The sequence below is a fragment of the Scyliorhinus torazame genome, chromosome 14 (assembly GCF_047496885.1).
Source record: "Scyliorhinus torazame isolate Kashiwa2021f chromosome 14, sScyTor2.1, whole genome shotgun sequence".
Classification (NCBI taxonomy): domain Eukaryota; kingdom Metazoa; phylum Chordata; class Chondrichthyes; order Carcharhiniformes; family Scyliorhinidae; genus Scyliorhinus; species Scyliorhinus torazame.
In genome coordinates this window covers 52,059,100-52,081,761 of record NC_092720.1, presented here as the reverse complement: position 1 = coordinate 52,081,761, position 22,662 = coordinate 52,059,100, and the positions used below count along the sequence as shown (strand labels likewise).

General features: G+C 45.0%; 1 protein-coding gene across 2 annotated transcripts in view; it reads left to right on the top strand.

Moving 5' to 3' along the window:
* capn10 (calpain 10) overlaps positions 1-17,851 on the top strand; it is a 45,962-nt gene extending 28,111 nt beyond the window's left edge. For both annotated transcript variants that reach the window (XM_072474189.1, XM_072474190.1), the window contains one exon: positions 16,093-17,851. Coding sequence is in view for 1 of the 2 variants with exons in the window: in XM_072474190.1 (XP_072330291.1) it covers positions 16,093-16,122 (30 nt within the window). In the remaining variant the exon portion in view is untranslated. The remainder of the gene's footprint in view (positions 1-16,092) is intronic.
* The last annotated feature ends 4,811 nt before the right edge of the window (positions 17,852-22,662 follow it).

Sequence of the window (22,662 nt, the reverse complement as noted above, 5' to 3'; positions counted from 1 at the left end):
ATTCTGGCAGTTTTTTGAATGTCCAGACCAAGGTATGTCGGGGTTGGCCCCAGTTCTGCTCCTTCTGGGAAATAAGTTACTTGGTTCTTTCCAGCATCCTGATTGTTGAATATCCTGGAGCTTAAAGCCAGTGGAATTCCGGTGGAGGATGCTTATCCATTGTCCCCACACCCTTTTGCCATCATGGGTCTTTGGGATGAACAGAAATTCCATCTGCCTCAGGCACCAGCAGAAATTTCCTTTGGAGCTCTCTGGGATGAAGACCTTGTATTTCTGAGTGCTCCCTAGTTTTCCAGCCCCATAAGACTTGCTCTGTTTCCTTTGTTCCCAGATTATATACAAGACTCCAGGGAATTCATGGTCCTTGTTTCTGTTTGCCTGCTTTCCTTTTTCTCTTGCATTCTATTTTATTCTACATTATCTTTATTAGGTTCCTATTATTTTAATTTAACTCCTCCATCGTTCAATATTAACTAATCTATCTCTTGCATACTTATTTTTTAAAGAAAAGCTCTTACTCAGTCCTGATATTACTTTTGGAACTGGATCCAAATCCCTGAAATCAATTTCAGAAGTAATGCTTTGAATGAAGGCAAGTGTAACGGTTGCCCCGATTACATTATGGACATGACCAGGCTAATCTTTGGCGTGATTTTCTTCCAACAGCCTTGCCACGGGTTGGTGCTTTTCCTCATTGGTAGTCCGGGCAGTAAAATTGAGGTCCAACAAAGTAGGTCATCAGTGGCATAGCAATGGTTAAGGAAAGTTGCTAGAATAGAGATCTGTGGTTAGTTACTTCTACCCAGTCACAGAAACATGTGCTTCATGTTGGTCCACACAAGCAGTCTGCCCTTGTGTGGTGAAATCATTTGATAAACCAAAGCATTCAGTAGCATGAACTCCTGTTACTATTAAAGGCTGCAGAACAGCAACTGCAGACAGACCCCAGAGTTACTGCAAATAACACACTTTACTTAATTTATAGTTCCACGGTCAGGTCCCACCACTTTGATAGATTATTGACCAATTTATCAGCCTTTGATTTTTTTTCTCTCCATAATGTGGTTTACCTCAAAGTAAACACAGAAGGATTGAAGAAAAGTGGTTATAAAATGAAAATCCACACACCTGTCATTTTGAAGTGGGTGGCTGGTGTAACAATTGAAAGCTAGGAAAGATTTTGATTGCGCTTCATGCAAGTCCGTGTGTTTGCCTGTGCTGGCAGTAATCTGCTTCCACCAGAAGGGCTCGCTGTAGCTCAAGATTAGGAGCATCACTAAGCTTTGAATTTTGCCAAAAAACAGCACAGAACGGTTTCCATTGTGCTCATAGGGAATGCATTGCTCCCACAATCTGTAATCAAGGCTACGTGTTTTAGTTGCAATAATCTCTTGAAATTGTGCTGAGGTTACTTACTGTCTCAGTTGCATTGAAACTTTAACATTGGTATGAACCAATTTCTGTTTCACAACCAACAACAAAAAATTGTATTTATACTGTACCTATAACCGAGTAAAACATCCCGGGACGGGACGCTTCACAGGAGCGAATATCAAACAAAATTTGACACCAAACTACACAAGGAGATATTAGTACCCAGGTGACTAAGATTTTGAGGAACGTCATAAAGGGGAACAGAGAGGTTTAGACAGGGAATTCTAGAGCTTAGGGCCTAGGCAGCCTGAAAGGTTGTCAGTATTGGAGCGGGTAAAATGGATGGGCAAGACGTCAGAATAGGAGGAGCAGAGAGTTTATGAATCTGGCAGGTCTGAAGAGGTTACAGAGATCGACCGAGGACAAGCCATGGAGGGATTTTAAAACCAGGATGAGAATTATTATATCTAGGCGTTGCTTCCCAGAAGCCAGCACAAGGACAATGTGTGAATGCGACGTGGAAATGGACAGCAGTGTTTTGGGTGACCTGAAATTTACTGAGGGTAAAGATTGGGAGGTATTTGAATAATTGAATCTAGAAGCATAGGTGAGGCGATTCAGTGAAAGTTAGCACTACAGTGGTTGGCACTGATGCATCACGGCACCAAAGACCAGTGTTCAATTCCAGTCTTGGGTGACTGCTGCGTGGAGTTTGCACATTCTCCCCGTGTCTGCGTGGATTTCCTCCGGGTTCTCCGGTTTCCTACCACAGTCCAGATATGTGCAGGTTAGGTGGATTGGCCATGCTAAATTGCTACTTGTGCAGGTTACGGGGATGGAGTGGGCCTTGGTAGGGTGCTCTTTTGGAGGGTCGGTGCAGACTCGATGGGCCAAATGGCCTTCTTCTGCACTGTAGGAATTCTATGATTTCTGATCAGCTGAGACAGACAGAGAGGGGCAATGTTATGGAGGTGGAAGGTGTTGGTGAAGGAATCTGAGATTAGAGCCATATAGGACTCCAGGTCTCTTTCAGCCTCCGAGAGCGACTCGGGAGGCAGATGGAATTGTTGGCTAGGTAACAGAATTTGTGACTGGCATCGAAGACAATGGATTCAGTCTTCCCAGTATTCAATTGAAGGATATTTATGTTTGTCCAATTCTGGTTGTAGGGCAAGCAACATGACAAATCATTGGCAGTAAAGGGACTGAGACAGGTTGAGAGATAGAGCTGAGTGTCATCAGCATACATGTGGAATCAGAAAATGTTGAGGGTCAACGTGAAGGTAAAAGGAATGCACCAAGATAGATCCTTGGGTCATTCCTGAGGTAACGGTACAGAAGCAGAAAAATACGCCATTGTATCTGATTTTCTGGCTACCTTGATAGGTTGAAATAGAACCAGGTGAGTGCTGTCCCATCCAGCTGAACAGTGGAAGGGTGGCATTTGAGAAAATAGTAACGCAAATAGAGTGGCCAAAAGAAAAGTGAACATTACCCATGCAAAGTAATTCAACGTGCCGGGCACGGGGAGTTTATGCTTCTCTGTCAGAGCAGGTGTCTAAGAATTATGACGAGGTTAAAACAAAAAGTCTATTCTGGGTGCAAAGCTTTCGGAATTTATGATGACAGGCTGGACAGATGTATGCCAAATTCAAAAGGGTTAAGCCGAAAATTTTTGACAGATGAGTACGAGAATTAGAAGTTGCAGCTGTCTGAGGGGCTCTGAGAGAGGTCATTCACTTAGAGGAATTTAAGAATTAATTCCCTTCTATGATAAGAACCCATGTTGAAGACCAAAGCGTGATGACCGATAGACGAGCAGCAATTATGGCTGATGATTATGAGCTAATCCATAAATTTAAATCTTTGTTCAATCACCCCCACAATATTGAAACGGATAGGAAGTAGGAAAGTGAAAGGAAGGCAGGTAGCCACAGTAAAGAATGGATAGCTAGGAATGCTCCGCAATCTCCTCCTCAGACCAGGAAGGAAGGTACTAAGGGTGACGGTGGGACTCAAACGCCTAGGTGCTTGCCAAGCATTGTCTGGCATCTTTGAATCTGTCTATATATATGTTTCTGGAACATATATATGGCACTCTATACCAGCATCCCCCATGACGACAGCATTGCTGCAACAGCCTCAGTATTCAACACCGACAACTGCCAATCTCCAGACGCAATTCTGCAACTCATCCGCTTCATTCTGCATCACGACGTCTTCACCTTCGACAACAATTTCTTCATCCAGACGCACGGAACAGCCATGGGGACCAAATTCACACCCCAATATGGCAACATCTTCATGCACAAGTTTGAACAAGACCTACTCACCGCACAGAACCTTCAACCGATGTTATACACCAGATACATTGATGACATTTTTTTCCTTTTGGCCCACGGCGAAGAATCACTGAAACGACTACACGATGACGGTCACCTCAGCACTTCGCTTTACCGCAAACCCACGGATAACCTCACGATGCTTCATTTCTCCAGCTTCCACCCTAAACACATTAAAGAAGCCATCCCCTATGGACAAGCTCTTCGTATACACAGGATCTGCTCACGAGGAGCGTAACAGACATCTACAGACGTTGAAAGATGCCCTCGTACGAACGGGATATGGCGCTCGACTCATCGATCGACAGTTCCAACGCGCCACAGCACAAAACCGCACCGACCTCCTCAGAAGACAAACACGGGACACAACCGACAGAATACACTTCGTCGTCCAGTACTTTCTCGGAGCGGAGAAACTACAACATCTTCTTCACAGCCTTCAACATGTCACTGATGAAGATGAATATCTTGCCAAGGTCATCCCCATACCCCCACTACTTGCCTTCAAACAAACCATTGTTTGCAGCAAACTACCCAGCCTTCAGAACAGTGACCACGACACCACACAACCCTGCCATGGCAATCTCTGCAAGACGTGCCAGATCATCGACATGGATACCACCATTACACGTGTGAACACCACCCACCAGGTACGCGGTACATACTCGTGCGACTCGGCCAACGTTGCCTACCTCATACGCTGCAGGAAAGGATGTCCCGAAACGTGGTACATTGGCGAGACCATGCAGACGCTGCGACAACGAATGAACGGACATCGCGCGACAATCACCAGGCAGGAATGTTCCCTTCCAGTCGGGGAACACTTCAGCAGTCAAGGGCATTCAGCCTCTGATCTCCGGGTAAGCGTTCTCCAAGGCGGCCTTCAGGACGCGTGACAACGCAGAATCGCCGAGCAGAAGCTTATAGCCAAGTTCCGCACACATGAGTGCAGCCTCAACCGGGACCTGGGATTCATGTCGCATTACATTCAGCCCCCACCATCTGGCCTGCGAAATCCTACCAACTGTCCTGGCTTGAGACAATTCACACCTCTTTAACCTGGGGTTACCCCATCTCTGGATCTGTAAAGATTTAATCACCTGCTAATGCTCGCATTCCAAGCATTGTCTGGCATCTTTGAATCTGTCTATATATATGTTTCTGGAACATACCTCTTCATTCACCTGAGGAAGGAGCTGCGCTCCGAAAGCTAGTGACATCAAAACAAACCTGTTGGACTTTAACCTGGTGTTGTAAGACTTCTTACAGTGGTTTTAATAGTGAAGGTTTCGTGCCAGCAAAAGGTATAAGCAGCACAAGATGGGAATCATTAGTACATTGTGTGATCCAGCTGTTTATTCATGTTCCACCCAGCTGCATGCCTAAGTCATTGGTGTGCTGGTCTTTTCAATATACTGATGTTCAGTAGTTACTTTGATGATTCTTGGGTTAGTTTGTTGGTGCAATTGCCAGTGAAAGGCCTGTATTATCAATTCCATGAGAAGCTAGACCTAACTTAATGTCAGTGCTCTGGTCTATAATATCAGTGAACTGTGAACACAGTCTATATTCAGGTTAATCAGGAACAAAATATTAGAAGCATTGAAAATAAATCAACCAGCAAACAGAACATGAAGAAAGACAAATCTTGCATTTCATCAACAATGCCAACAAATATCGAGCCTGAAAATAGCATCAGCAGAAACAGAACTCTGAAAACCATCTAAAAATTAACATTATTAATGGAACCTGTAGTGATCTGTATATCTGCAGGTATGTAAGGGGTTAACATCTGTAAGTAAGTGCTATATAACCACTAGATGGCAGCACCAGACATATGTATATAAGCGACACTCAGAGGGGGTTCCTGCCTCTTCGTATCACGAGTGACTAGTGAACAGAGAGTTAGAGATATAGCTTAGTGAGCAGGTGTAGTTAACCAATATATATATACTTAATCTTATTTATCTAATCTTCAGTTATATTTGTAGAAGAGTGAACAAAATCAGTTAATTTATAATCGTTACTCACTAAACAGTATTTGCTTTATTTGAAGACTTCGAGTGTTACTGAACATCAAGCATACGACCATTCTGACAGTAAGCAAATTAGTAACAAGATATTACTATACGTAATATAACAGAACCCGCTGTTAAGAACAAAAGGGAAAAAGCTTTGACAAAGGGTCATCTGGACTCGAAACGTTAGCTCTTTTCTCTCCCTATAGATGCTGCCAGACCTGCTGAGATTTTCCAGCATTTCCTTTTTGGTTTCAGATTCCAGCATCCGCAGTAGTTTGCTTTTATATAGCATGGGGGGGGGGGTGGTGATTAGTGAGGCAGAGGGGGATCATGTGATGGATTTTAACTTCACAGGCAAACTGAAGAGTTCCGTGGAACATCTTTTTCTTACAACAAACACTAATATTGCTTTAGTTTCAAATTCTCTTGCAAGCACTTGATCTGATTTATAAATATGACCTTTTGATTATTACCTGTTGTGGGAGATAGTTGGCATTCATAATGAGACATTTGTTACAGAGCAATAATCAACAGAGTTGATCAAATGCTGAGCTACACTGTTATAAGATAGCTGAAGCTGTACAATGCGGCAATGATTCTGCCGGTAAAATTCAGTACACCAACAAACCTGGGTCATTTTAAAGTTGTGATCCTGCGATGATCTAAATTTGATAATGCCATATTACATTCTAATGCTTTGAAACTCTCTCATTTGCGTGATTCTTTTGTATACATTTTGAATTCAAATTGCATCATTGTTCAATATTAGTAATTAGTGCATTGTTATTTGAAAGTGTAACCCACTTAATATAAAATTTGGACAAGTGACGTTTTACCCCTTCAAGATTTAACTTTTTATCCCCACAAGGTTTGACTTTATATTTAACTTATTGGGCTCTTGTTCCTGAGGAATCTTTAGGCATAAACCATTATTTTCATTATAAAATCATCATTAATTATGTACCGGAAAAATTGACAGAATTTAAACAAAACTGATCTGAATTTACAGTTTGAACAATAAAATCACACTTATAAAATTCCACCTTAGACTAACCCCACTGTTTTTTTTTAATAAATATTTTATTGAAAATTTTTTGGTCAACCAACACAGTACATTGTGCATCCTTTACACAATATTATAACAACACAAATAACAATGACCTATTTTATAAACAAAAAATGAATAAATAATAAATAACAAAAATGAAAACTAGCCCTAATTGGCAACTGCCTTGTCACAAGTAACACTCTCCAAAAATATAATTTAACAGTCCAATATATAATTATCTGTCGCAACGACCTATACATATTATACAGTATATATTAACAACCCTGAGAGTCCTTCTGGTTCCTCCTCTTCCCCCCCCCCCCCCTCCCCCCCCCGATCCTGGGCTGCTGCTGCTGCCTTCTTTTTTCCATTCCATCTATCTTTCTGCGAGGAATTCGACGAACGGTTGCCACCGCCTGGTGAACCCTTGAGCCGACCCCCTTAGAACGAACTTAATCCGCTCTAGCTTTATAAACCCTGCCATGTCATTTATCCAGGTCTCCACCCCCGGGGGCTTGGCTTCTTTCCACATTAACAATATCCTGCGCCGGGCTACTAGGGACGAAAAGGCCAAAACATCGGCCTCTCTCGCCTCCTGCACTCCCGGCTCTTGTGCAACCCCAAATATAGCCAACCCCCAGCTTGGTTCGACCCGGACCCCCACTACTTTTGAAAGCACCTTTGTCACCCCCATCCAAAACCCCTGTAGTGCCGGGCATGACCAAAACATATGGGTATGATTCGCTGGGCTTCTCGAGCACCTCGCACACCTATCTTCCACCCCAAAAAATTTACTGAGCCGTGCTCCAGTCATATGCGCCCTGTGCAATACCTTAAACTGAATCAGGCTTAGCCTGGCACACGAGGACGACGAGTTTACCCTGCTTAGGGCATCTGCCCACAGCCCCTCCTCGATCTCCTCCCCCAGCTCTTCTTCCCATTTCCCTTTTAGTTCATCTACCATAGTCTCCCCTTCGTCCCTCATTTCCCTATATATATCTGACACCTTACCATCCCCCACCCATGTCTTTGAGATCACTCTGTCCTGCACCTCTTGTGTCGGGAGCTGCGGGAATTCCCTCACCTGTTGCCTCGCAAAAGCCCTCAGTTGCATATACCTGAATGCATTCCCTTGGGGCAACCCATATTTCTCGGTCAGCGCTCCCAGACTCGCGAACTTCCCATCCACAAACAGATCTTTCAGTTGTGTTATTCCTGCTATTTGCCACATTCCATATCCCCCATCCATTCCCCCCGGGGCAAACCTATGGTTGTTTCTTATCGGGGACCCCCCCAAGGCTCCAGTCTTTCCCCTATGCCGTCTCCACTGTCCCCAAATCTTCAGTGTAGCCACCACCACCGGGCTTGTGGTGTAGTTCCTCGGTGAGAACGGCAATGGGGCTGTCACCATAGCTTGTAGGCTAGTCCCCCTACAGGACGCCCTCTCTAATCTCTTCCACGCCGCTCCCTCCTCCTCTCCCATCCACTTACTCACCATTGAAATATTAGCGGCCCAATAATACTCACTTAGGCTCGGTAGTGCCAGCCCCCCCCCCTATCCCTGCTACGCTGTACGAATCCCTTCCTCACTCTCGGGGTCTTCCCGGCCCACACAAAACCCATGATGCTCTTTTCAATCCTTTTAAAAAAAGCCTTCGTGATCACCACCGGGAGGCACTGAAACACAAAGAGGAATCTCGGGAGGACCACCATCTTCACCGCCTGCACCCTCCCTGCCAGTGACAGGGATACCATATCCCATCTCTTGAAATCCTCCTCCATTTGTTCCACCAACCGCGTTAAATTTAACCTATGCAATGTGCCCCAATTCTTGGCTATCTGGATCCCCAGGTAACAAAAGTCCCTTGTTACCTTCCTCAACGGTAGGTCCTCTATTTCTCTACTCTGCTCCCCTGGATGCACCACAAACAACTCACTTTTCCCCATGTTCAATTTATACCCTGAAAAATCCCCAAACTCCCCAAGTATCCGCATTATTTCTGGCATCCCCTCCGCCGGGTCTGCCACGTATAGTAGCAAATCGTCCGCATACAAAGATACCCGGTGTTCTTCTCCTCCTCTAAGTACTCCCCTCCACTTCTTGGAACCCCTCAACGCTATCGCCAGGGGCTCAATCGCCAGTGCAAACAATAATGGGGACAGAGGGCATCCCTGCCTTGTCCCTCTATGGAGCCGAAAATATGCAGATCCCCGTCCATTCGTGACCACGCTCGCCATCGGGGCCCTATACAACAGCTGCACCCATCTAACATACCCCTCTCCAAAACCAAATCTCCTCAACACCTCCCACAAATAATCCCACTCCACTCTATCAAATGCTTTCTCGGCATCCATCGCCACTACTATCTCCGTTTCCCCCTCTGGTGGGGCCATCATCATTACCCCTAACAACCTCCGTATATTCGTGTTCAGCTGTCTCCCTTTCACAAACCCAGTTTGGTCCTCGTGGACCACCCCCGGGACACATTCCTCTATTCTCATTGCCATTACCTTGGCCAGGATCTTGGCATCTACATTCAGGAGGGAAATAGGTCTATAGGACCCGCATTGTAGTGGGTCCTTTTCCTTCTTTAAGAGAAGCGATATCGTTGCTTCAGACATAGTCGGGGGCAGTTGTCCCCTTTCCTTTGCCTCATTAAAGGTCCTCGTCAATACCGGGGGTGAGCAAGTCCACATATTTTCCATAGAATTCGACTGGGAATCCATCCGGTCCCGGGGCCTTTCCCGCCTGCATGCTCCTAATTCCTTTCACCACTTCTTCTACCTCGATCTGTGCTCCCAGTCCCACCCTTTCCTGCTCTTCCACCTTGGGAAATTCCAGCCGATCCAAGAAGCCCATCATTCTCTCCCTCCCATCCGGGGGTTGAGCTTCATATAATTTTTTATAAAATGTCTTGAACACTCCATTCACTCTCTCCGCTCCCCGCTCCATCTCTCCTTCCTCATCCCTCACTCCCCCTATTTCCCTCGCTGCTCCCCTTTTCCTCAATTGGTGTGCCAGCAACCTGCTCGCCTTCTCCCCATATTCGTACTGTACACCCTGTGCCTTCCTCCATTGTGCCTCTGCAGTGCCCGTAGTCAGCAAGTCAAATTCTACATGTAGCCTTTGCCTTTCCCTGTACAGTCCCTCCTCCGATGCTTCCGCATATTGTCTGTCCACCCTGAAAAGTTCTTGCAGCAACCGCTCCCGTTCCTTACTCTCCTGCTTCCCTTTATGTGCCCTTATTGATATCAGCTCCCCTCTAACCACCGCCTTCAATGCCTCCCAGACCACTCCCACCTGGACCTCCCCATTATCATTGAGTTCCAAGTACTTTTCAATGCACCCCCTCACCCTTAGACACACCCCCTCATCTGCCATTAGTCCCATGTCCATTCTCCAGGGTGGGCGCCCTCCTGTTTCCTCCCCTATCTCCAAGTCTACCCAGTGTGGAGCGTGATCCGAAATGGCTATAGCCGTATACTCCGTTCCCCTCACCTTCGGGATCAACGCCCTTCCCAGCACAAAAAAGTCTATTCGCGAGTAGACTTTATGGACATAGGAGAAAAACGAGAACTCCTTACTCCTAGGTCTGCTAAATCTCCATGGGTCTACACCTCCCATCTGCTCCATAAAATCTTTAAGTACCTTGGCTGCTGCCGGCCTCCTTCCAGTCTGGACTTCGACCTATCCAGCCCTGGTTCCAACACCGTATTAAAATCTCCCCCCATTATCAGCTTTCCCATCTCTAGGTCCGGAATGCGTCCTAGCATCCGCCTCATAAAATTGGCATCATCCCAGTTCGGGGCATATACGTTTACCAAAACCACCGTCTCCCCCTGTAGTTTGCCACTCACCATCACGTATCTGCCCCCGTTATCCGCCACTATAGTCTTTGCCTCGAACATTACCCGCTTCCCCACTAATATAGCCACCCCCCTGTTTTTCGCATCTAGCCCCGAATGGAACACCTGCCCCACCCATCCTTTGCGTAGCCTAACCTGGTCTATCAGTTTCAGGTGCGTTTCCTGTAACGTAACCACATCTGCCTTAAGTTTCTTAAGGTGTGCGAGTACCCGTGCCCTCTTTATCGGCCCGTTCAGCCCTCTCACGTTCCACGTGATCAGCCGGGTTAGGGGGCTTCCTACCCCCCCCCCCCCCCCTTGTCGATTAGCCATCCCCTTTTTCCAGCTCCTCACCCGGTTCCCACGCAGCTGTATCTCCCCCAGGCGGTGCCCCCCGCCCATCCCCTCCCATACCAGCTCCCCCCTCTCCCCAGCAGCAGCAACCCAGTAATTCCCCCCTCCCCCCCCCCCCCCCCCCCTCCCCCGCTAGCGTAATTACTCCCCCCATGTTGCTCCCAGAAGTCAGCAAACTCTGGCCGACCTCGGCTTCCCCCCCGTGACCTCGGCTCGCACCGTGCGACGCCCCCTCCTTCCTGCTTCTCTATTCCCGCCATGATTATCATAGCGCAGGAACCAAGCCCGCGCTTCTCCCTTGGTCCCGCCCCCAATGGCCAACACCCCATCTCCTCCACCTCCCCTCCTCCCCCCCCCCATCACCACCTGTGGAAGAGAGAAAAGTTACCACATCGCAGGATTAGTACATAAAACTCCTCTTTCCCCCCTTTTTAACCCCCCTCTTCGCCCCCCCACATTCGCCCCACCACTTTGTTCAAACGTTCTTTTTAATAACCCGCTCATTCCAGTTTTTCTTCCACAATAAAAGTCCACGCTTCATCCGCCGTCTCAAAGTAGTGGTGCCTCCCTCGATATGTGACCCACAGTCTTGCCGGTTGCAGCATTCCAAATTTTATCTTCTTTTTATGAAGCACCGCCTTGGCCCGATTAAAGCTCGCCCTCCTTCTCGCCACCTCCGCACTCCAGTCTTGATAAACGCGGATCACCGCGTTCTCCCATTTACTGCTCCGAGTTTTCTTTGCCCATCTAAGGACCATTTCTCTGTCCTTAAAACGGAGGAATCTCACCACTATGGCTCTGGGAATTTCTCCTGCTCTCGGTCCTCGCGCCATCACTCGGTATGCTCCCTCCACCTCCAACGGACCCGCCGGGCCTCCGCTCCCATTAACGAGTGCAGCATCGTGCTCACATATGCCCCGACGTCCGCTCCCTCCGCACCTTCAGGAAGACCAAGAATCCTCAGGTTGTTCCTCCTTGCGTTGTTCTCCAGTGCCTCCAACCTTTCCACACATCGTTTCTGATGTGCCTCATGCGTCTCCGTCTTCACCACCAGGCCCTGTATGTCGTCCTCATTCTCGGCTGCCTTTGCCTTCACGACCCGAAGCTCCCGCTCCTGGGTCTTTGGTTCCTCCTTTAGCCCTTCGATCGCCTGTAGTATCGGGGCCAACAGCTCTTTCTTCATTTCCTTTTTGAGCTCTTCCACACAGCATTTCAAGAACTCTTGTTGTTCAGGGCCCCATGTTAAACTGCCGCCTTCCGACGCCATCTTGGTTTTTGCTTGCCTTCCTTGCCGCTGTTCTAAAGGATCCACTGCAATCTGGCCACTCTCTCCTCCTTTTTTCATCCGTATCCAGGGGGGATTCCCTTCTGGTTTACCGCACAGTGTTTTTAGCCGTCAAAATTGCCGTTGGGGCTCCTATCAAGAGCCCAAAAGTCCGTTTCACCGGGAGCTGCCGAAACGTGCGACTCAGCTGGTCATCGCCGCACCCGGAGACTAACCCCACTGTTATGGAGCAGTGTCTATTATTCAAACTTTTGCCCCACCTCAAAGACTTTTTAAATCTGGAATTACACCTCTGGAGTGGTGGCTTGTCAACATCTGGTCCCATCAAAAACGAGCTTGATTGATTGAGAGATGCTTGTTTTCACCATGCCAACACTGTTACTAGGTTAAGTAGGCAGGTGTTCAAATGGTGTCCAGTCAGCTCGGAATTGTTGCAATGGTGATCTATTCTCTATTTTGTAAATGACCACACAGTACCAATAGAGTCCTTCCAACATTTTTTAACAAATCATTTTCCTTCAGCTACGTTGATGTCAATTTAGTACCAGGCTTGACATATTCAGTCATAGAATCATCTAGAACAGGAGGATGGCATTTGGTCCATCGCATCTGCACCAGCCCTTTTGAAGACCAGTTCGTCCCACACCCCACTCTATCCCCATGATCACTGAAATATTTCTCCTTTATCTAATTCTGCAATTCCCTTTTGAAGGCTACTGTTGCATCTGAATATAAGAATTGATCAGTCAGTGTATTCCATATTCGAAGCATGTTTTTCCTTGTGTCAATTCTGGTTCTTTCTCCAATTACCTTTCGTCTGTGCGCTATGGCTGTTGGTCCTTCAACCATTGGAAACAGTTTCTCTTGATGCACTCTGTCTGAACGCTTCATGATTTTAAATACCTTAATCAAAACTCCACCTCACCACCTCTAATCTAAGGAGAGCAACTCCAGTTTCTCCAGCCTATCCACATAACTCAAATCCCTCATCCCCGGAACCATTTTAGTAAATCTCTTCTGCACCTTCTCCAAAAGGTTCACGTCCATACATGAGTGTAGAGCCCAGAATTGAACATAACACTCCTGCTGGGACCTGCTTGTGAAAGAAACAAACATGAACTTGCACTGTACAATTCACTTGTTATGATCTTGTACAAAAGCTGTCCTATGAGTTTAGTTGTGACTCAAGTTCATCGCTTTATTTTACAATCTGCTTTATCTACAAGAAATATTGGCCCAGATCTTCTGTTCAGCGACAAGTGGATGTACCCACCACAGACTGTGATTCAAACTGCCCTCGTAACATTTTACCCTGGATCCGTGGCACCTTCCAATCTTGGCTCGTGCAAAGATTCAGCAATGAGCAGTCGGGAGACCAAGCGGCAAGTGTAATTCTAACCAAGCCATGCCTCCTTTTTGTCACAAACTGAAGACACTTCCGTGAGGTTTGTCTTCAGTTCATTGACTAATATTGTTTTTAAATTGAGTTGTCACCCTCAACACTGCGCAACTTCCCACCCCTGCCAGCGACTTTGTTCAACCCCCTGACAATGCTCACTCCTCAACAATGCTCTTCTCTCATCCACTCGCTCCCAATAATGCTCTGCCCCAGCTTACCCCTCACTCCAAACCAGGCTCATTATCCCCTCCCTCTCATGGGTAAGTGTGAATAGCATTGGTTGCCGTGGATTAGGCCGAGTTCTTCTGAGCGAGTGAATTGTGCAGCAATCCGGGTAGGGTAAAACCAGCAATTGGAAGTTTAAACTTCCCGCGTCAGGACTTCTCGGGGTCCAAAGGCGCATTTGCAGCTTAAGTTGTAATTCGCTACTCCCCACCTCGTACGTTTTAGGCCAATGTCTTTTTCAACTAATTAGCAAATTCCACTTTTACCTGATCTTAGCATTTGGATCACATGTCGTGTAGCAGAAATACTGCTTAACATTGCAATATGTTTCCTAGTGGCCCTAATGTCAGTCAAACCAATGCTGCTAAATGAAATCATGTTGTGCAAAACAGCCTGGGGTTGTTGAGAAGTTTGTCAACAAAAATATTTCCTGTAACTGGGTAAAATATTACAGAACAAGCTTGTTGCTATTCACTTTGCAGACTCGCAGTTGACCGATTGTGGCTATAACTGAGGAGCTCATTTATTTGTACAGTGTGGATTCACTCTCAATTAAATTGTTTGAAAGATTGAGGAACCCGTAATAATTTGCACTGAACAGTACAAAACAGTGCCATGAACTATGAATGGAAAACTTTGCCTTTATTACATTCAGATTTCAGAGCCCGACTTAAAATTGAGATTTGCAGGTGGCTACCCGCTGATGTCCAACTGACGCAGATTAATGGAATTAAAAGTTGCAACGGTTTTAGAAGCAGGAAAAGTATTTTCCACATTAACTTTAGTGTTGCCAGCAATTCTTCAGAGAAATTTAATGAAGTAGGCCATGGGATCAATCAAAGCCACAACCAGGCAGGCAATAAAACAGCAAAAGACCTTGGTCTGGATTTTGCAGCCAGGGGTAAAGAGATGTTGCTCGCAACTGTCCTCAAAGAAATCTACTCACAAAGGTTTCGCGCATTTTGTGGCATCAATTTCCCCTATTACAATGTCGCTTTCATTCTGGCGCCATCTACTGGGGATCTCTGGTGTCCGGGAACAGTAACTGCCCAGCCACCTTGATGACTTCAATCAGATTGAAGAATTCTCAAAAATAGCAAACCAGGATGTTCAGACCACTGATTTTTAAAAAAATTATTGATTCCTTCCCGGGATGTGGTCAGTGCTGGCTAGGCCAGTATTTGTTGCCCATTGCTTCACTTTTTAACTATTTCACACAGTGAAATAAAGATTGGGGAATATACATGTGACGAAGGCTGAAATTGAAATCTCATAAGAAAACTTAAAATTAAAAATCTATGTAATATTTATCATGGAATGGAGGGAGTAACACTCCAGACTATGAACATTCATTTTCCAGGGCAAGAGAGGTTGTTCAAGAGTGATTGATTGTGACTTGGCATAAGTTACATCTTTCAGCAAGGCATAACTTTTTCATGGTTTTAACAGTGAGAATAGTGCGTTAAAGGTTGACGTTCATAATCAAATAATTGATTTGGTGCTGATTGCAACTGCAAAGACTGCAATGGCAAACCCTGTAGAGACGTAGTGGCAACACAGACTGTGACTGTTGAATTTGTGTGCTTAACTGTGCATGTGTGAATGTCAGGATCACTTTTACACAATTATAATGGAGAACGCTGATAGTTTTGCTGTTTTTATGACAAATTTCGAGCTCTTGTTATCTTTCTTTTCCCTCTGTCAGTTCTAGCAGCAGTCTACTTCTTGCTCTGCTCTGCTTGTACAAAGTTCTAACACCTATCCATTCCATCGCCTTCCAATAGTTCACAATTTGGTACAAACCTGATGAGCAGAAGAGACGTGCATCGTTCAAAGTAAAACTAACCTCTCAAACCAGAAATGAAGATTGCATCTATGTCTTACTTTTTCCTGATGTGATGTATTTTTGCACATTTCTTTTCCATCATTTGCATATGAATGAACATTCAGGTTGTGAAATGAAGTGGTACTGTAATATGACATTGGATTAGCTTCATTTTTGGAAGGGGCAAAGGTCAGAATTCACGATCTACACATCTACTCATGAATTACTGCTTGCATACCTGTTTAATGTCTCTGAAGTCAATATTTTCTGAACCCGTAGCAACCAATAATATTACTGAAGATGATTACAAATTACATACAAATTATATTTTTTAGGTTTATATGTAACAATAACTTTCTCTTGTTTCTTTGAGGCTTCCTATACCTCAGTGATGCAAAGGTAGAGCACCAACACAAAATCCTTCAAACGCCTGCCTGAAAACAATAAGAAAATCGAATCAGAAGAGAGTCAATCTGGAGGCATTCACTCTGTACAATTTGCACATCACAAAGCCCGACCCTCTTGGCACTAATAAAATGTGACAGGGCTCGTCATAGTAAATAAGCAACTCTGCTTTAAGCCGACTGGTGATGTGCTCGATGCGCAGCAGCAAGAACAAAAGCTGCCTCAGAACTGGACGCTACTTCAAAGAGTCAGCAGCTCTGCACACAGTAATGGACAAAGAGCCGATCAGTCTCCTGCTGCTTTGATGTTATTGAAGGCAAATGAGAATGACATTTAAATTCAGTTTGTACGTTCAGCACACACCGTATTAGACAGTTCACTGAATTGTAACGGTCTGATTCTGTTGTGCTTATGTTGTGACCTATGGGCTGGATTTTTCCATCATTTTGAAAACAAAACTGGAACTTGGGCTGCTGTTCACTGATGTCTTTGTTTGACGTCGGACTGTACTAAGGTAGAATATTAACCAAAAGAGTGCAGTCCCTTGCAGCGAATGAGCAGCTCAGCATTTGTTTTCTCAGTGAGTAAATTCTGACTTGCGGTTAGGCACAGATCAACAGCAAAACATTTGCTGTAACGTTTTTAATTCCATATTGACCATACAGTGAGAATATTTGCGTTTGTTCCATGGAATATTGGGCATGTGACCTCTTGCACAATATTACATTTCTGGATAATATATCAGCTGTACTGGTGCAGACGTAGTGCTTGCAAACATTACTGAATCTAGTATAAATCTATAATAAAGAAATTGTTTATACTAGTACAAGTTTGATATGGTCATTTGCATTAACCTACACTGGTATTGGTGCGGAGTTCCAACTTCGATACAATTTTGATGCTTTTACATGCTGATCATGAGCTAGATTATGGTGTTCTTTAAATCATTGTGAAGTCAGGTTGTACACTAGAATAGTAACCCCGTCAGAATAAGACTTTAAATTAGAAACTTGGAAATTTCAAATCGAAATTGCCTATTAATAACAAGTGAGTGATTCAAAATGCTGGCCGGGACAGGATACTCTGCACAACTACTAACTGTTGGTTTTAGTTATACCTTTCTGTACTTGTCAGAACAAAACGTTTATTAAAGTGAATGGGAGGAAAATCTTTGGCCAGCGAGCATGGAAGTGGAAAAACCCTGTCATTGTGTGTGGGGGGGGGGGGGATTTTTTCCTGAATCATTATAACATTTCCAATAATTTTGTAGAAACTATATCGCAAAGATATTGAGCCCTTATTGTAATGAAAGGAAAAGGTAGAAAGGTAGTTCATGTTAGAACTTTCAAACTAAATCACATTATCTCCTGTTATTCTAATTAATGATTAACACACTGATAGAGGCAATAGTCTCACATATAATTCTTAATATTTTTCCTTGCTCTTAGTTCAGGGTCTCCCCTTAGAGGATGTTATGAAAAGATACATTTTACACACCGAAAACACAGCAAACTTCAGTGAATTTAAAGTTGTATTCATTCCCGTGTAAAAATCTGAATGCCTCTCTTTATTCAACAACAAACTAAATCATCAGTATTGCAATGCATTGGTCAAGATTTATCACATAACTGTAATTTTATATTAGATCATATTCATTTAACAATCTTCTGGATCTAGAATGCATTTTGTTATCTTGTGAATAATAAATCTACTCACCCAATTTACAACTGATTCATTCATGTTAAAATCTGTAGAAATGAGGGAATGTTATAACCAAAGTCCATTCTGTACCATGTTCTTATACTTTTAATATCTGCACTTCCCATGTTGATATTGCAAATACTGTAATTTGCAAAATGATGGCATATTGCATGTCTCATTTCTATCAACAGATCAAAAAATGACTTAAATATATTGCCCTGTTGAAATAGTGAGCAGTGGAGACTAGCTCTTTTAAACTAAGACTGAATATTGAGTTCTTTTTACCTCCTACAAGATTTATTTTGTGTCAATTTTTCAAACTACTCTCATTGGTGAGTACGTGCTCTCTATGTCCCAGTCAGTTTTTTGCATGGTCTCATATTTAGGTAAAGTTGTACCTTATGTCTTTTGTCTTCATAAGATGGTGGAATAACATCAGGCTCTGTTTAACTGCCAAATTTATTAAACAGTGATAGAACAAATGAATACATGTATTTTCAATAGAAAAAGTGCTTCTTAACTATGCCAAATTATTTTTTTTCCACAACTATCTGCCAACTTGATTTCATTTTCATTTCATTTCAACTATTGCAGATATTTGGACTCACATTTGAAATCTCTAGAATCCTTTTTTAAAAATAAATTTAAAGTACCCAATTCTCCTTTTTTCCAATTAAGGTGCAATTTAGCACGGCCAATCCACCTACCCTGTGCATCTTTGGGTTGTGGGGTTGACATCCATGCAGACAAGGGGAGAATGTGCAAACTCCACACGGACAGTGACCCGGGGCCGGAATCAAACCCGGGTCCTTGGCACCATGAGGCAGCCGTGCTAACCACTGCAGCACCGTGCCACCCTAAATCTGTAGAATCCTGATTAAACAAAAGAACCGGTTGATAAATTCCCAACAGGAACCAAGCAGAAATTAAATAATTGAGAGTTTAAGTCGGAAAAAGGTACCAAACAACAATGTATTTAGAGACATCTCTAATTTGAGGGCCAGAATCAGTAGATTTCTAGACCTAAGCCAATATTCCATACAATGATTTTGACTCCTGTATGAAATTATACCAAACTAAAGAGTATTTCTGTGTTTATGCTGTCATACAATACATAGGAAAATCTCGCGTCTTGAAGTTGATTTTAATTTCCACTGAGAAGCCAGCAGAAGTGGAACACATTGCCAGCCAGCCAGTAATGTGAAGCTGGAACCTTGCAGGTTTTAACTGCCGGGCTTCATTTGAATGCAGCCAGTCGGTGCTCCATTGTTATCCAGTGGAAGCAGCAGCTGCCAGTGGGTGAGAACTAAGACTAGCAGAAGACTTCTGTCAGCAAGATAATCAGAGGCCTGGACTTACCTGGCGGGAACAAGCGGCCTTCAGCACTCAGGAGGGTCACGTGATGAGAAAAGGGGGGATGACTGGGCAGAGGACACACCTGGTTCCAGGAGGAAAGTTCTTTTTTTAAAGTATTTAAAATTACCACTTCCGGCCCTGACTCTTTATGCTAGCTTTGCTTGGCAGGAAAGCCACAATGGATTCCCGAGACAGGGCAACAACTTGGTATGCAGTTGGACTTCAATTATGTTATCAGTGCCCTGCAGAAGCACCCTGCTGGTTTAAAGCAAATATACCTGCTCAGAGAATGGGCTGAAACTGAAGATGGCTGGCATATCGATTGGCATGTCTCTTGGGATGTTTATGAGAGACGAACCACATTTAAAACATGCTGTATTCACACTCGTCTTTCTCAGATTTCAGTTACTGAGCAACACTGCAACACCTCCTGCCTGTTTTGTATGATCCTGGGCGGGATTCTCCAGTAATGGGGCTATGTCCCCACGCCCGCGAGAAAATGGGCGCGAATCACACCGGACTTTTTTCTAGAAAGTCCGGGGTGATTCTCCATTTTCAAGAGGGCTTGCAGGGCCCCGGAGTGCTCCATTCAGCTCTGACTGCCGATATGGGACCCTGCACGTCCGGCCGCGGATCCGCGTGACATGACGGACCCACACAGTAGGTCCCTCCTCCCCCCAAGATCATGGTGCCCGCTGATCGGTGGCCCCCGATCGCGGGCCTGGCCGTCGTGGAGGCCCCCCCGGTAACGTATCCTCCCGCCCCCCCCCCCCCACCGGGACAGCCACCGCAGCCGTGACTCCGAGCTCCCGCCATGGAACCATACATGAACCACGCCGGCGAGAAGTTGGCCGGTCGTCCACGGAGAATCGCCTCTTTCAACGGCCCTCGACCGGCGCCGCGTCGACGGCCGGCGATTCTCCGGTCGCCGGAGAATCGCGGGAAGGTGTCGCGGGTCCGGCGCCCCATTCCCCACCCCCACGCCGGGAGCGATTGCGGCGCGGAGGTTCGGTGAATCCCGGCCGCTATCTCTCTCATCATCAAATTATTGCTGATTAAGTCATTCAGACATGTATCAGGGATTCAATGAGAGTTGTCATCTTGTCAGACTGAGTAGTTCTGGTATTATTGATCAAAATTAAGAGGACCTAGACAAGTACATGAGAATGAATTTCCTTCCTGTCACTTAAATAGATAACGTGGCTCATCTGACAAGAGACATATCATTTTGACCAGAGCATGAAACTTTTCTGCAGCTTTACACAAAACTTGCCAGCATAAACAATTAGGTGTCCCAACACTAACCCTGCAACCTACAGCATGGGCAGCACTGGAATGCCCTACTGGGACAATGGCCAGCAGATTTTTAGGATTAATGTCCCAAAGTGCTACAAAGTATCATCCTTGCACTATCACCACCAAAACACCCTCAAGGTCAACCCTTACATCCTTGCCAAACATTGTCCCATTACTAACTTCCTTCTCCACTCAATAAAACATCCCACTCTAATTTTCTATCTTCTCCCATTGTACATCACTTCAATATTTGGACTTGCCATTCCTTTTACTCCATCATCATTGGTGTTCTGTCATATGGTTCTACAGCAGACGTATTTCCAAAGATCTGATTATCCGCTCCTACTCTAGGATATGGAGATGATTTAGGTGAATGGAGTCGAGATGCACATCGGCATGCTCTCCATTCAATGACAGAACAGGTTCAAAGGCCTCAATGGTCTACTTCCGTTCTCATGTTCCTCCTTTAATAATCTACTGATAATCCATTTCTGTGAACGAGGATTAGTTCACTCTGTGGTAATATGCATCACTGTAAATACACAAGGGGTTAATGCAAATACACTAAGACTAGATAAACACTAGAGGGAGCACCAGAGACATCATGACACAGACATTCAACCAATAGGTCAGTAAGCTAGGACACGACCAATGGGGATTCAAGACACATCCAGACGTAACACTACCACAGGGGGGCATTACACCAACCCATATAAAAGGACACAGCACACATGCTCAGTCTCATTCCAGTGGAGACACTTAGTGAGTGCAAACAGGGTTGATTGAAACACATCACACCCACCACGTGGATTGTAGCAGACTGGTTAGTTAGTCTGAGTAGCTATAGCAGGATTAACAGGCGAGTCGACTCCAAGTAGGAGAATCGTTAACAGTTTAATAAATGTGTTAAAGCTATCTCCAAGTCTGAACCTTCCTTTGTCAGAGTGCACATCAAGGAAGCAGCTTATGCTACGTCAAGAGCATAACAAAACATGGTACCAAGGAGTGGTTGTTTAATCCATATAGTTTCAACTCAGCAAACCGTGACAACCAGCAACAGCACCCAGGCAAGATGATCGAGATTCTGGTTCCACAGTGGCTCATGTGCCACGGCAATCTCAGTGCAAACTGGCGTGCATTCAGGCAAAGGTTTGAGATCTTCCTGGTAGCAGCCAACCTGCTCTTTGTAGTACATATAAATGATTTGGAGGAAAATGTAACTGGTCTGATTAGTAAGTTTGCAGACGACACAAAGGTTGGTGGAATTGCGGATAGCGATGAGGACTGTCAGAGGATACAGCAGGATTTAGATTGTTTGGAGACTTGGGCGGAGAGATGGCAGATGGAGTTTAATCCGGACAAATGTGAGGTAATGCATTTTGGAAGGTCTAATGCAGGTAGGGAATATACAGTGAATGGTAGAACCCTCAAGAGTATTGAAAGTCAAAGAGATCCAGGAGTACAGGTCCACAGGTCATTGAAAGGGGCAACACAGGTGGAGAAGGTAGTCAAGAAGGCATACGGCATGCTTGCCTTCATTGGCCGGGGCATTGAGTATAAGAATTGGCAAGTCATGTTGCAGCTGTATAGAACCTTAGTTAGGCCACACTTGGAGTATAGTGTTCAATTCTGGTCGCCACACTACCAGAAGGATGTTGGAAGCTTTAGAGAGGGTGCAGAAGAGATTTACCAGAATGTTGCCTGGTATGGAGGGCATTAGCTATGAGGAGCGGTTTAATAAACTCGGTTTGTTCTCACTAGAACGACGGAGGTTGAGGGGCGACCTGATAGAGGTCTACAAAATTATGAGGGGCATAGACAGAGTGGATAGTCAGAGGCTTTTCCCCAGGGTAGAGGGGTCAATTACTAGGGGGCATAGGTTTAAGGTGAGAGGAGCAAGGTTTAGAGTAGATGTACGAGGCAAGTTTTTTACGCAGAGGGTAGTGGGTGCCTGGAACTCGCTACCAGAGGAGGTGGTGGAAGCAGGGACGATAGTGACATTTATAGGGGCATCTTGACAAATACATGAATAGGATGGGAATAGAGGGATACGGACCCAGGAAGTGTAGAAGATTGTAGTTTAGTCGGGCAGCATGGTCGGCACGGGCTTGGAGGGCCGAAGGGCCTGTTCCTGTGCTGTACATTTCTTTGTTCTTTGTTTGTTCGTTGTACAAGACGTGGCCGA